The 14,747-nt window shown below is 35.5% G+C and overlaps 2 protein-coding genes across 3 annotated transcripts in view; one reads left to right on the plus strand and one right to left on the minus strand.

Annotated features, from left to right (window-relative positions):
• The window catches only part of LOC136835035 (T-complex protein 1 subunit gamma-like), a 772,440-nt gene that overhangs the window by 669,865 nt on the left and 87,828 nt on the right, over positions 1–14,747 (plus strand). The gene's annotated exons all lie outside the window — the stretch shown is intronic.
• Positions 1–14,747, minus strand: part of LOC136834996 (uncharacterized) — a 51,015-nt gene that overhangs the window by 17,709 nt on the left and 18,559 nt on the right. Inside the window, exons 5-10 of the mRNA XM_067097995.1 lie at positions 9,245–9,459; positions 8,147–8,272; positions 7,785–7,902; positions 6,943–7,077; positions 2,394–2,519; positions 1,277–1,425 (exon numbers count right to left, since the gene is read on the minus strand). Coding sequence (XP_066954096.1) covers positions 1,277–1,425; positions 2,394–2,519; positions 6,943–7,077; positions 7,785–7,902; positions 8,147–8,272; positions 9,245–9,459 — 869 coding nt within the window. The remainder of the gene's footprint in view (positions 1–1,276; positions 1,426–2,393; positions 2,520–6,942; positions 7,078–7,784; positions 7,903–8,146; positions 8,273–9,244; positions 9,460–14,747) is intronic.

Consider the following 14,747-nt stretch of genomic DNA (forward strand, 5'->3'; position numbering starts at 1 on the left):
TTTATTTGTCCCCTTTGAATAGTCTCGCACATTATATGATTGTATTTGGCATAAGATTCCACCCATGTGGACTTCATTGAAGGTAAGCGAATATTGAAAGGTGTTTTGACAGTATAAAGTGTGTAGTGGTTGAAACAGGCCATTACAAAACTTACAGTTTATTCAAAATATTTCAGCCTTTACATTTAAATTTCCAAATGAAAATACAGTGACAAATATATAATCTTTGTCACTTCAAGTCTGACTCCTTATATTAGTTTTCCTCATCTCAAAATCTTTTCTCTTAACCTTTTCTTTACGGACAATTTGTTTTGGGGGTATGGGGAGTACCACCATTCAAGACTACTGCATAGTACCGGGTACATGAAGGTGGTGTACATGAAGGTGGTATGTGCATAATACCAACCTTCCTCTTTTCAGCTCTAGACTTCTTATGATGTCATATAATCGGTTTGATGGGTCTGGAGCAAAACAAACAGTACTGGCATTTCCAGGCGTATGATGAAGCAAAACAAGCGTTATTGCTGGTTATAGATTCAGACATTTGGATATGTACTGAGTATACACACATGCACACATATGCATACACATAAAAGTCTCTCTCTCAATAGATGATAAAAAAATTTAGTGTAGTATTTGGAAACAAGTCTAATCGCTCTGTGAATATAGATGAAAATGTGCTACATGGCAACACTCACTGTATTCATGCGTAGCGAGTGGAAGGGAACACCATTTCGTTTGTGCTTCTAGGCAGTATAGATGGAGTATCTAGTAAGCTCTGGTTACAATTGGGTCCACCCCCTTGGGGATGTACGTAAAAAACAAATAAATGTATGTGTATATATATGTATGTATACATCTATAATATATATATATATATACCAAGAAATTCGGTTCGGTAGCAAACGCAATGTTTAGGTTTTGTTAAGCTTCTCAGTAAAGAAGAGGTTAATTAAAGTAGTTAAACATGATCACGGCGAGTTCTTAAGTGAGAGGTAAACTTAAAGATGTTAGCCATCAGAGTAAGTAACATAAGATGAAAGTGAAAGGCTAAAAGTATACAGCTGAGGGTCAAATGTATGCTGCAAAGAAATTTTAGTTCCATCTAAAGCTTCCAACCTCTCAAAATGTAAATGCTGAGGCCTTGTCTACAATGAATTATAATAACTGTACTACTGATGTTTCACTCCCAACATACTGGAATGTTGTTGACCCTAAAAAACTTGAAATTATTTTAAAAGAAAACCATCAATATCAACAAAAAATAAACACTTACTTGCTGAACGACAATTACTGCATATAATTAATGGTTCTGGTTTTCCACCTTTATTTTTATTTTTTGTGCCACTGCAGACTTTACAATGTGGCAAGCCTTCATTTTTCTCATCTTTGATATCTGACCCATCAGTAACATCAGGGGCAGGTCTGAAAAAGAATGTCAAGCAATGTGTTAACAGCATTATAATTAATGTTCATTTCAGTACATTTTACTAACCATTATCAAATTACTGAAAAGATAATGCATATTTAGAAAACCTTCAAAGCATGCACTGTGCACAATATTTATTTAGCATCTTGTTCTCAGCAGAGAAATGTGATCTAAAACACATGAAAGACAGAGAGAGAGAGAGAGAGAGAGAGAGAGAGAGAGAGAGAGAGAGAGAATATTCTTTTGATAGTCTACCTCTTCATGACCTAAAGACTAAAAAGACAATATTTAATGTTTCCAGTACAGTGAACCCCCGCGTACCACACCCCCGGGCGAATAGCTAAAATCTGCGAGTACTTAAAACCCCTCTAAAACCTCTTAGAACTGCCCATTTTGATAGTTTAAACACAAAAAAACCCTGTAAAAATGCTTATACCTGAGTATTTTAATAGTTTTATCACAAAAAGTGCATTTATTCATGAAAATTATATGAAAATACAGTAATTAGTGAATATTTCTCAGTGAAAAATACCGCGAATGGGCGAATTTTCCGCGAATATTGGCTAGATATGTTCCACAGAAACACACGAATGCGTGAGTCCGCGAATTATGAGAACGCGAATACGGAGGGGTTTACTGTACAGTATCTTTAAATGTTCTTCAATTTAAAAAAAAATTTTTGCTTAAGATCTCTATAGAATGAATTATTTATTATCATAAATGGCATCACCAATAACATTCAGCAACATCAGAAATGCACAGGTGACATAAGTTAAACCACCCTAACACTCTCTAGACATCATCTGACAACACCAGAATCTCAGGAGATGACATCTGTATGACATCATTAGATGTCATTGAAATCTCAGAGGGGTAAATAACTTTTTAATGCCAATTTAACGGATTCTACTTTCAATGATCGAGCATGGCTACATTAAAATTACAAAGATTTTGAATAACTTACAGTGGAACAATAGGTGTATCATCCTCTGAATCTGAACCTGCACCATCTGAACCTAATGAATCATTTGTCATGGGTGCAGACATCACAGTGTTCAAAGGCATTGACTTCAAAGCTGCTGATGTATATCTGGAAAAAATAAAAGTTTTAGTATAACTGAAAATAATGTGCTAAAGTTTTCATTTACATAACCATACTTCTATAACTTTTAAAACTAAACATAACCACACTTCTATAACTTTTAAAACTAACTAATGAGGAGTTTCTATTCAAAATAAATAAAAACAAGAGTTGAACATTAGAGAAGATGACTTATTAAAAGAATAATTGTAAAATACAGGCAATACATACTCTGCAGCTACAGCATTATACATAAAAGACACCTACACATATGAAAATATTCAAAATAATGTTTTAGTACTGTATATGGAAAAACTAAATGAAGACATGAGAATTTTTGGCCAAAAGAACATAACCAAACAAGAAAAATTGTAAACACTGTTTGCGACAACACTAAAATCTCTTTACTGATATTTTCCAGTATCCATAAATGTTGTGCAGTCTACTTTCTATTCATGTAATATTTTCACTGAGTAATAAGATGAATTTCATGAAATAAGTATTTCATTGCAAACCCATTTCTGCGGTAAAACATCTCAAAAACTCAACATTTTAAGGCTTTTATCTTGAAAATCTTTCAACAAGATGGTTCCTATGTTAAAAAAACTGACTTATAATTATCCCACATTCATGGTCTTTGAATGCCCCACACTTTTGTCTTTTGTTAACAGACAAAAGAAGAGTATTGGTATCCATGTACACTCGGCAAGAAAAGTGAAGATACAGTTTTCATTAGATTTCGTTCATCGAATTTCAATTTTTTTCTTACAGAAAACACATAATCTCGGTAAATTTACTCTAGAATATGAAAATACAATGCAAATTATATCATATATGTTAAATCTACAAAACAAAAACGTTCAGATACTTAAAAACACCATGCATGTACGAAGTAATCAGAATTTCTCAGATGACTTCGTTCATAGAGATCTAAAAGATAGTATGTGGATATCTCGGTGTAGTACTATTCATCAGAAAGGCAATGTTTACTCGTTTTCCATTATGAACAGGCTTATTATTGCATCATCATACGAGGTAATGATAATTTCTTTAATTTTTACACATTCATGTTTGTATTTCACGGTGTTAAAAGTCAGCTGGAATTAATGGTAGTAAATGTTGTGACACCTAGGGTAGGTTGACCAAATCTATTTTCATCCGCAAGGGCGTTCTCTATGATGTGAAGGGCAGCGCAGGAGCTTCGGGGGGAAAACACAAGTAACTGGATGTTTCTTGACGTTTCCATAGTTTCTCTCTCTCTCTCTCTCGCCATTACTAAAACATACTATACCAATATAGTGTAGCTCAATCTCTAAAAGAAAAAAACAATGAAATGAGTAGCTCTACCAATAGGCCTAGGCTTACACAACAGCAACTCTCTCTCTCTCTCTCTCTCTCTCTCTCTCTCTCTCTCTCTCTCTCTCTCTCTCTCTCTCTCTCTCTCTCTCCATTGCTAAAACATACTTTACAAATATAGTATCGCTCATTCTCTAAAAGAAAAAAATAATGAAATTAGCTCTACAGTACATATAGGCCTAGGCTTACACACAAGACTCTCTCTCTCTCTCTCTCTCTCTCTCTCTCTCTCTCTCTCTCTCTCTCTCTCTCTCTCTCTCTCTCTCTCTCTCTCTCTCTCTCATCATAACAATGCATTCGTTCCTTTTCATTGGACATTGCTCAAATTTAACTCTTGATTTCATTATGGAAGATCGCGTTTCCGATTATGCAAGCAATCCGTTCAATGTGGTGTCATAAATTCATTTGTGTAAGGTTGCTTGGTAAGTTACGTCAAAAAATGTTTATTTTGCTCAGAACTGTCATTGTAAATTACAACTTGAACGAATACTGTGAAACTTACTACTGCATTTAAGTATCAATGATTTCATTATCGTAGACAATGATTGAAAGTTATAAGAGGTCAAGCAAAAAACAAACACAATAAGACGGAAGCTCCTCCCCTTTCTAAAGTTGCCAGATGTCGCATTATTGAGCAACATATGTCCGAAGATTTAAAAAAACTGTATCCTCACTTTCCTTGCCGGGTGTACATCAGCCTACATATCCCTCAGTCTCAAGGTAGTTAGGTGTCTAACTTCCCCAAACCTTGCTTTTCCAGAAGTTCCGGGATCGCTTAAATGACTTAATTTTCACCTTCTCATCGACCCTTTCCTCTACACTGCCAATTCAGTAAGAGCAATTTACTAATAACTCTCTGCCAGTGATTTTCATCTGTGCCAGGCACAAGGTTTTCTTGGACAGCTATTTAAGTTAGCAAAGTTATTTTGTAAGTAACTTTCTGGCTTCCTTTTCAGAGGGCAACAGTACTCTTTTACTAGCCTTAGTTTTAAATGTACAGTATATGGAATTTTTCCATGTTTTTTAGGTACAGTATTTCGTATTTCAATATTTTGTACTTCTGGCATTAGTTAACTAGTAGACAATCAATAAGCTGGAAAACAAATTTTTTTAGTTCAGTTCCATTAAGATAGGATTTATCCCCATCTATTTAAGCCCTGGAGTGCACAATTATTAACAAAAAACCATCATGGATTTTACACAAAATATATCACATTCTCTATTTTAACAGAAAATAGTAGAAACTTCGATTGAACGAACAGTTGGTATATTACATGATGATGAAAATCCTATTCAGTACACATTTTAAAAACTCAGGACAGCCTGAGCCATCAATCACTACCCATGGTCTAAGATTAGTCCTTAGGTTCAGTGCTTGTAGGGAAAATATGTGCATTCTTTACTCCTTTTCACTGTCTGTCTGATAATTCCTTTTAATTGGAGTTTACAATCAGGTAACCAATCAATCATTAATTTTTGGGCATGTGTGTATTCCTTTGTACATATATCACAGCCTAAAAATCACAAACCCACAAATACAGACTTCCATAGTTAATGGACTGACCCAGAAATTTATCGATCTTGGAAATCCATGGACCTGAAGGTACTGTGTAAACATGTTAGCATCAAATGATTCAAGGCATATCTCAACCCAACCTACTGGCAGCAATAAACAGCATCCTTATTGTCTGCCTATCACACACTGTGTTTACATCTTCAGCTCCCCCAATTAAAGTTCTGACACAGAATGTTCACAGCTTGCCCACTTTACCTCTAATAAAGGTGAGAATAATCTGAATAATACTGAGCACTAAATATATCATAACCCTTATTTACATGTGAATGGTCAACATTAGTACTAAACTAAGTTTCTTTCATAATTCCGGTCACTTTTAAAATCCTTAAACTTAATGTTTAAGGTTAGGATACAAATATGTTTGGTAGAGTATGTGTTTGAAAGGGAGGCAAGCTTTGTTACCCTGATCCAAATCTTTACATTACCAGGTGGCCTTGCAGGAAATATGACATAAGTGCTTCTGCACCAGTCTTCAGCTTCAGGCTCTCAGCCCACAGCACTACCTGCAGTGATCAAGTAGCCTAAATCACTGAATAATGTGCTGGTTCAACCTTCAGGTGGTTGCCCAATGCCTCTAAACAGGAAAACACTGTTCCAACTTGCCCAACTTCACTTCCTGTAGACATGGCCTCCATAACAAGTTAGCTGTTACTTTGGTTCCATACTTTCATCCTTCCCAGCCAAGGTTTAATGATCTAGCTCCAGTTCCAAACCCTGATTACAACTCAGGAAGATATTTACAGTGTGAAGCCTAAGACTTAGCATCACCCAGAACCACTGGAGTATCCTGAAGCACCACCTGGCTTTCCAGCAGCTTTTTTCATCCTTTCTCAATGGGGAGTCCCAAGTCAATTTTAGCAAGAATGCCAAATTGTGATTAGGCCCCTGCAGATACCAGGAACCAAGGACATGAGCATGGGTTCAAGCTGCACAAAGTCTTACTTAAGGAGACACACCAGGACCACTGTCAGAAGCATGAGGCCATGCTCTGAAACACAGAAACAAACTATTAAAGGTGCTCATGAGCCCACTCACCACATCTAGGTGGTCCTACATCCAGGGATATCTTGTACAAAAAATACTGACCTTCCATTATCTTTGCTTTGGGGGTGGGGGGGAATCTTCTAACTGTATGGCTAAGACACATTTTGACTTTACACAATCAAAAATTAAACACTTGTGTACTGAGTGGCAAGGGCATGGTATAATTTATAAACATTATTATAATTTTTCATATAAACAGTTTTCCAATGATGAAACTAGAATTTCATGCAGACAAGTAGAATACTGTATATTTTTTTTGGGGGGGGCATCTTTAAAAGGTTATAGTCAACAATATGAACAAATTGTGGAAATCTACAAATGTTAAAGAAGAAAATTATAACCTTATAGTTCTGGACACAAAAATACTGTACATACCAAAACATATACCCTGAGAACTGAAGTTATAGACATAAACACTAGATACACAAAAATCAATGATTAAGGAAATTTACTTACTCTCTGTAATAATCTGTATACTGCCCAGGTAGTACTGCTACAGGATATGCCCCAATTTTGGTATATTCTGGAGGCAGTTTTTTATAACGACCAACTGGCATCTGCAAGGTAAAGGTTTGCAGATCAAAGCTGTACCTGTAGGAATACAATAAACAAAATTATAAAAGATAGCTAAATGAAAAATTAATGTAGTAAAGTAAATAACTTTTCCTAGGTATACTGAAGATAATATAACAATTATAAAAGCATTTATAGGGAAAAAAAGCTATAAGCATCAAAACATAAAAGCCACACAATGCATGTACACCTGGAATTTAGACCAGGTCTTAGTTTCAAATATATTTTTACAACCACTGCTAGTACATGCATTGTTTGTGGTTTTATAACTTTTTTACAAAAATATTTTGAGGTACAGAGTGAAAAAAATACAAGTAGAGACAATAAAAGATGCCACAAATGTACAGTTCTTTTACTCTTTCATTTTGCTTCATTATATTACATATGGGTAAAGGCAAGTAGCAGTCCTAAGTTGTTTGCAGCACCTTCATATATATAGTATAGTACCTTCATACATATAGCATTGATCATGACAGATAAGGAGGTTATACAATACGTAAAAATACAGTAATAATTTACATACAATATACACATTTATCATAAATGCAAGAGAAGTAGGATTATTAAATTTGTTATATATTGGAACAACTGATCTGACAATCAAACTTCACATTGAAATTATATTTAGTGATGGTAAAAGTTTTCTTATATCCAGATTTATTAATTAAACACACAAACTTTAAAATACAGTGGTCATAACACTGTCATCATCATCAATTACATACCTTCGTTCCTCTCTTTTCTCTCTATTAAAAGCTACATTCCACCTTGCTGAATCTTCTGCAGCCTTCACTAAATATTCTTGCATCTTAGATTTATCCAGATTGGCCATTGAGTAATTTACTGCAAAAGAAGATTAAAATCCAAAACAATTCCAATAATAATAAGTAACTAACCAATACATATGCATTTAAAAACTAGGAACATCTATGCTAAATATTGTATTTTGTTAGCATTATTGTCAACTTTTTATCATTGTAAAGAATTCTGAAAAGTAAATAAATTCACAAGCTACTAAAAATTATTTTCTCCTTCATTCTTAGCCTTAAATTAATTTCTACTATTTTTTATTTTACATGTAACTAACCTTTTCCTCGCTCTTTCATCTCATTTTCCTTTCGTTCACGTAGAAGACGTTGTAATTCTTCAAATTTTGAAGGAAAATCACTCAGCATAACATCCAAGACATCTTCACTTCTTACAGCAGTAAGGCCTGTTAGATATTTTCAGGGTTATAAAATCAAAATGGGCCCATCAATATATACTACACAGTGTCAACCCTTTGGTCTTCTATGTTCTACTGCATGATGTTTATGATGTTCTGGGGTATAAGGATAGATTTAGACATTTCAAGTGTGTATAAGTTCACATCTTTTGGAGTAAATTTTACACTGATATTTGCTGACTCAGTCTACTGGATCTAACAGGGAAAAGTGGTGACTGATTGTTTATAAAAATATCTCATTGATAAAAAATTTGTTAGTTGGTAAATCTTTTGAATGTAATTTTACTGTGCTTCACATTATTACTAGGTTACATTGAAAGGTTGGTCAGTAGGCCCTAAGTGTTAAACATGATTGAGATCTGAAAACAAAACTGGGGGGGGGAAAGAAAAATAATAATGAAAAAAGAATCTCTTACAATTAGTACTAAAATTTATAAAAAAATACAGTTGTGTAAACAATTTAAAGCTGGGGTGAGTATAATACCAGTACTGTAGTCTATTAAAGTCTACTCTAAAAAGGCCTGCCTTAACTATTAGGACTACAGTAATCATTTTAGCAACCTTGAGGTAAGGGAGAATATGCATATATGCAATCATACTTAGTAATGGACAACAGTAGAACAATAATAAAGCTCTGATATTTACTACAGCAAGGCTAACAGATACTCCCAAAAGCTGCAACTTGCTGGCAGCTTGCTACAACACTTGATAGCCAATCTAAAATCTAGAGTATGCTTTCCAACCTACAAACGCACTCTAGATAAAAAAAAAAAATACATTCCTCATCATCATCAGTGCCTCCAATGCCATGATGAATTGAGCTTCTGTGAAACTCGGGTCTTTTCCATGTGCTGTCTCACAAGTCTAATTATCCTTACCTATGAGACATTATCAATCAATTTTTATTACAAAACCCAGTCTTATAAAAATAAAAGCAAAGGATGCAAACCTTTTACGTACCTAAATCACAAGCCATTTCTGACACAAGGCCTTTGTCTTTCAAGTAATCTCGTTCCTGCATTTCCAGTGGGCGGCGGCGTAAATCTGGGTACTTGCGTTTAAATGACATGATGCCCAAATACTGTGAAATCTGCTCCTGGATAAAGTAGTGTTCACCACATCCCTCCAAAGGCCAAACATACTCAACCACTTTGTCTGCAGTAAACACCTCAGTGCTGTGAAGAGATTTAGCAAGTCATTAAAAACTTATGAGTCAATTAAAATGCCAAAACTGCAGATTCTGACAATTAAGTAGTTCAGTATTGGAAAAATTAAAATTCAGTAATGAAAATAGCACAAAAGGCCACGTCTTACTATGGGGAACTTCAGCATCCAGTACCCAGTAGGTACGCATTATTTAGCAGACCAAGCTTCTCATGAAGCACTTTGACCCATTTTCCAAAATACTACATATCAAGTTCATACACAGTCACCTATTCTGCACCCTGCCTTCCTGTGTTCTTTTCAGGTAACCCTGTCACTGCTTTGGAAAGTTCTTATCATCGTTTGTTTACCAAGAACTTGTACCAACAACTCATTACAGTAAAACCCTCGTACAGGGTATACAAATAGCTAAAATCCACAAATACTTAAAACCCCTCTAAAAACACTTAGAACTGCCTATTTTCATAGTTTAAACACAAAAAAAACTCTAAAAATGCTTATACCTGAGTATTTTGATAGTTTTATCATAAAAAGTGCATTTAGTCATGAAAATATGAAAATACAGTAATTAGTGAATATTTCTCAGTGAAAAATACCGTGAATGGGCGAAATTTCTGTGAATAATGTGTATACATGTTCCACAGAGAAAACCATGAATAGGTGAGTCCGAAAATAATGAGACCTTGAATATGGGGGGTTTACTGTATACAACTGGGTTAGGCTCCTAAAATTCCATTATAAGGTAATAAATAATTTTTATATAAAACAAAAAATCATTTAGACAAAAGAAAATTATATAATGGAAAATAATATAATGCACAAAAAAAAGAAAAGAAAACTGTAACAAAAATATAAAAATTAAAAGAAAATTAATAAAATTACTGCATGCTCATCAACTACCCCTCCCCACCTTGCCCCACAAAATAAGAGCATGTACAGTCACTCAAAAATGTTTTGCAACATGTTCCAGAAGTTTTCGTTCACGTAACAGTAATTTGTTCTTTTGATATTTACGAGGAAATGTAATTTTCTTATTCGACTTTGGTTATTAATCATACGGTTAACAATATAAAAAAAGAATGGTGAGTGAAAAATTCATATTACGAAAAATGACGAAACATTTTGAAAAATTTCACTTCAGATGATTGGGCAAAAGAGTCAAAGAAGAAACTATATTTCGAATCCAGATAAAAGCTTATTGACTAATAAAATAATGTTGAATAATCATCAATGAAATTATATATAAATAAAGAAAGAATTCAACCATTGTTGTTGTCAAAAACAAAAAAGAAAAAATCTCATAACGTCGTATGTCATGGTGTGACTCCACATTCGGGCAGGAAAGTTAAACTAAACTGTCTCGTCACTTGCACCAATAAGATGGGCAACAGGCTCAGCTGCACCACAATCATTAGCTTGCATAAGACTAATATCTCTATTGTAGATATTGCTCGGCAGCTTAGCGTAAATAAAACAACCATGCATAAATGGATAAAACAACAGAGAGAACGAGGAAATATGATAAATTCATTGTAAAAAGTGGAGGACAACCCCATTGTTGCACTACTGTTAAAGATCATCATCGGATGATCACTGAAGGAGCTCTGCCTAACTCCCCTGACAACCGGTGTTGCTATAAAGAGAGAACATTACGCTTTCCCTTCAAGTTGTGGCTCAAACCATCCGTAACAGGCTACATGAGACCAAGATATTATTTCATCCTACTCCTGCCAAAAAACACTTCATATCAGCGAAACACAAAGAATAGAGGCTAGTAGGGTTTGCGTTATAATATAATCCAGTTGCCGATGGTTTCTGTAAGAGTCATCTTTTGCGATGAGGAGACATTCTCCACTAATGAGCATGGTAGTCTTCTTCAATGCTGGCATTTAGCATTAACTAAATTAATGTTGAACGTCTTTCTAATTTTAATTCTTTAGAAACTTAGATAATAAGAAATACAAAAATAGGCGTTATATATATATTCAGTTAACTTCATATATATATATATATATATATATATATATATATATATATATATATATATATATATATATATATATATATATATATATATATATATATATATATATATATATATATATATATATATATATATATATATATATATATATATATATATATATATATATATATATATATATATATATATATATATATATATATATATATATACATACATACATATATATATATATATATATATATATATATATATATATATATATATATATATATATATATATATATATATATATATATATATATATATATATATATATATATATATATATATATATGTGTGTGTGTGTGTGTGTGTGAGTGCAATTATATTCTATGTATTATAAAAATAGACATGAAACCTGTTAGTCTAGTTCAGTATATTTTACATTCGTTGCACTAGTTCACAATATACATAGGATTAGTCTTTCAAAAATTTGATTAATAATAATGTGGAAGCAAATCTTTACAAAAAGTCGTATTTGTTGATGTTAATTAATAAGACTAATAGTTCAACTTAAAACAGAAAGAGGCCTATGTCTACAAAGTTCACACATATGAAGGAGATAAAACAACGATAGTGATGGCAATTGGAGATGAAAACATTAAAACATAAGAACAGCAAAGACCTCTGAAGTATTATAGTAACATCCTTTAATTAAGTAAAGTATGAAAACAGTAAGCAGTATCAGAAAAAGCCCTGTTTAAGGGAAACTACAGGTAATTTCTCGGACCCACCACTAGTGTTCAGTCGTTTCATGCGCTTACAACTGAGCTGCCAAATAGCACCAGATGTCGCGGTACAATCACTCAAAAAAGTTTTGCAACATACTTCAAAACTTTTCAGACAACAGCTTATAATAACGACATCTGGCGCTATTTGGCAGCTCAGTTGTAAGCGCATGAAACGACCGAACACTAGTGGTGGGTCCGAGAAATTACCTGCAGTTTCCCTTAAACAGGGTTTTTTCTGATACTGCTTACTGAGATAGCATTCTTGGAGAGAGGACGTAAAGGATTCTTGACAGAACATCAGAGATTAAGAGAATCCCCTCTGATATTCTTGGTTCTCTCGATGTAGAATCTTAATGCTGTCACTGGCCACAATACTCTCTCTTGTTCCAAAGGTCCCACCAGATCTGCAAGGCTCTGGACAGAAAAAGAACAAGGCCAAGGGTTAGACGGGTTCTTGTTTTTGGCTAAGAAGCCTAAAATATATAAACAAATAGCTGTCTCTTGCAAAAAACCAACTTGTTTGTCCAGAGCTAGCAACTCACTGACTCTTTTTGCTGTGGATAAAGCGATTAAGAAAAGTGTCTTTCTAGACAGATCCCTCAAGGAGGATGCCTGAACAGGTTCAAAAGGAGGGCCTGACAACTAATGCAGGACTACGTCTAGGTTCCAAGACACTGGCTGCTGAGACTTCTGCTTCCTGGTGTCAAAAGACTTTACTAAGTTAGAAATGTTCCGGGCTAAGGAAATAATCACACCCTTATGCTTGAACACTGAGTTCAGCATGGATCTGCAACCCTTTATTATAGACGTCGAAAGGCCTCTCAAAGATCTTAGGTAAAGTAAAACTTCTGCTAGTTGGACTACAAAGGTAGAAGAAGAAGAGATGTTACCTTCTTTATACCATCTCCTAAAAACTGCCCACTTAGCCTGGTAGAGCCTTGAAGAAGACTTGCGTCTACATTCTGCAATAGCATTTGCAACTTCTCTTGAAAATCATTTCACTCTGACAAGCTTCCTGACAGTTTGAAGCCTGTCAGAGAGAGAGTGGGCAAACCTTGATGATATGTTGAAGTGAGGTTGTCTGAGATCTTTCCTCTGTGGGAGGATCCGCTGAAAGTCGGAGGGAAGTTCCAAAAGCTCTGGACACCACTCCTTTTAAGGCCAAAAAGGAGCTACTATGATCATTGATGCGTGATGAGGAGTCTTGAATTTGTTGATCACGTCTCTTACTAGACTGAACGGAGGGAAGTCATACATTTCCAGATGTGACCAATCCTGAAGTATCACATTCGTTGCCCATGGCTGAGGGTCTGGCGCCTGAGAGCAATACAGGGGGAGATGATGGTTCCTGGACGTTGCAAACAAGCCTATCCATGGTGTTCCCCACCACTTCCACATGTCAGTGCATACCTGTGGATTCAGCAACCATCCCATGGGTAGAACCTGTTTGCAACCGCTCAATTTGTCCGCTAATACCTTTAACTTGCCCTGAGCATAGCAGATGAGAATCTGTATGATGTTGTGCGCCCAAAGAAGGAGATCCCTGGCTTACTCACAGTGACAGAGAGTGAGCGCCTCCTTGGTTTTGAATATAAGCTAGAGCAGTCGTGTTGTCGGAATAAACCGCAATCACTGAGTCTCAAGTTACTCCAGCAAAATGTTAAAGCGCCAGGTAACTCACCTTCAACTCCTTCAGATTTAGGTGCAGTTTCCTCTCTTGAAGGGACCACTTCCCTGACACTTCCAATCATCCTAGTGTCGTTCCCCAACCTAGGTCCGATGCGTCGGAAAACGACATGAGTTCGGGTTTGGATGAGATAGGGGCTTCCCTAAGTGGAACCTTCCTCCTATGAGCCACCACTGAAGATCTTTTGTTTCCTGTGTGATGGGAAATACAAAGGAATCTGGAAGAATCTTCCTGTTCCAGCTGGCCTTCACAAAGAACTGCAAAGGCCTTGCATGCAGTCTCCCCAAAGGAACGAACATCTCTACGGAGGAGAGAGTCCCTGGCATGCTCATCCAGTCGTTGGCCAAGCAGGTCTGAAGACTCAGAAAATGACGGACTTTTTGGGTGCATGATAGTATTCTCTTCCCTGATGGAAAAGCCCGAAACCCCGAGAGTCTATCTTCATCCCCAAATAGTCTATCGTCTGAGAAGGGTCTAAGTATACCTTAGTTTTACCAGACCACTGAGCTGATTAACAGCTCTCCTAGGGCTGGCCCGAAGGATTAGACTTATTTTACGTGGCTAAGAACCAACTGGTTACTTAGCAACGGGACCTACAGCTTATTGTGGAATCCGAACCACATTATAGCGAGAAATTAATTTCTATCACCAGAAATAAATTCCTCTGACTCTTCATCAGCCGGCCGCGGAAATTGAACTCCGGCCCATCGAGTGAGAGTCTGAAGCTCAAGCGACTCGGCCAACAAAGGGCTTTGAGAAGGGTCTAGTTGGGACTTTTCCTGGTTGATTAAAATCCCCAACTCCTGGGCTAACTGTAGGGTTTTGAGAAGGTCCTCCATGCACTTCTTCTAAGAT

This window comes from Macrobrachium rosenbergii, chromosome 4 (genome assembly GCF_040412425.1).
Source record: "Macrobrachium rosenbergii isolate ZJJX-2024 chromosome 4, ASM4041242v1, whole genome shotgun sequence".
In the NCBI taxonomy this organism is placed as follows: domain Eukaryota; kingdom Metazoa; phylum Arthropoda; class Malacostraca; order Decapoda; family Palaemonidae; genus Macrobrachium; species Macrobrachium rosenbergii.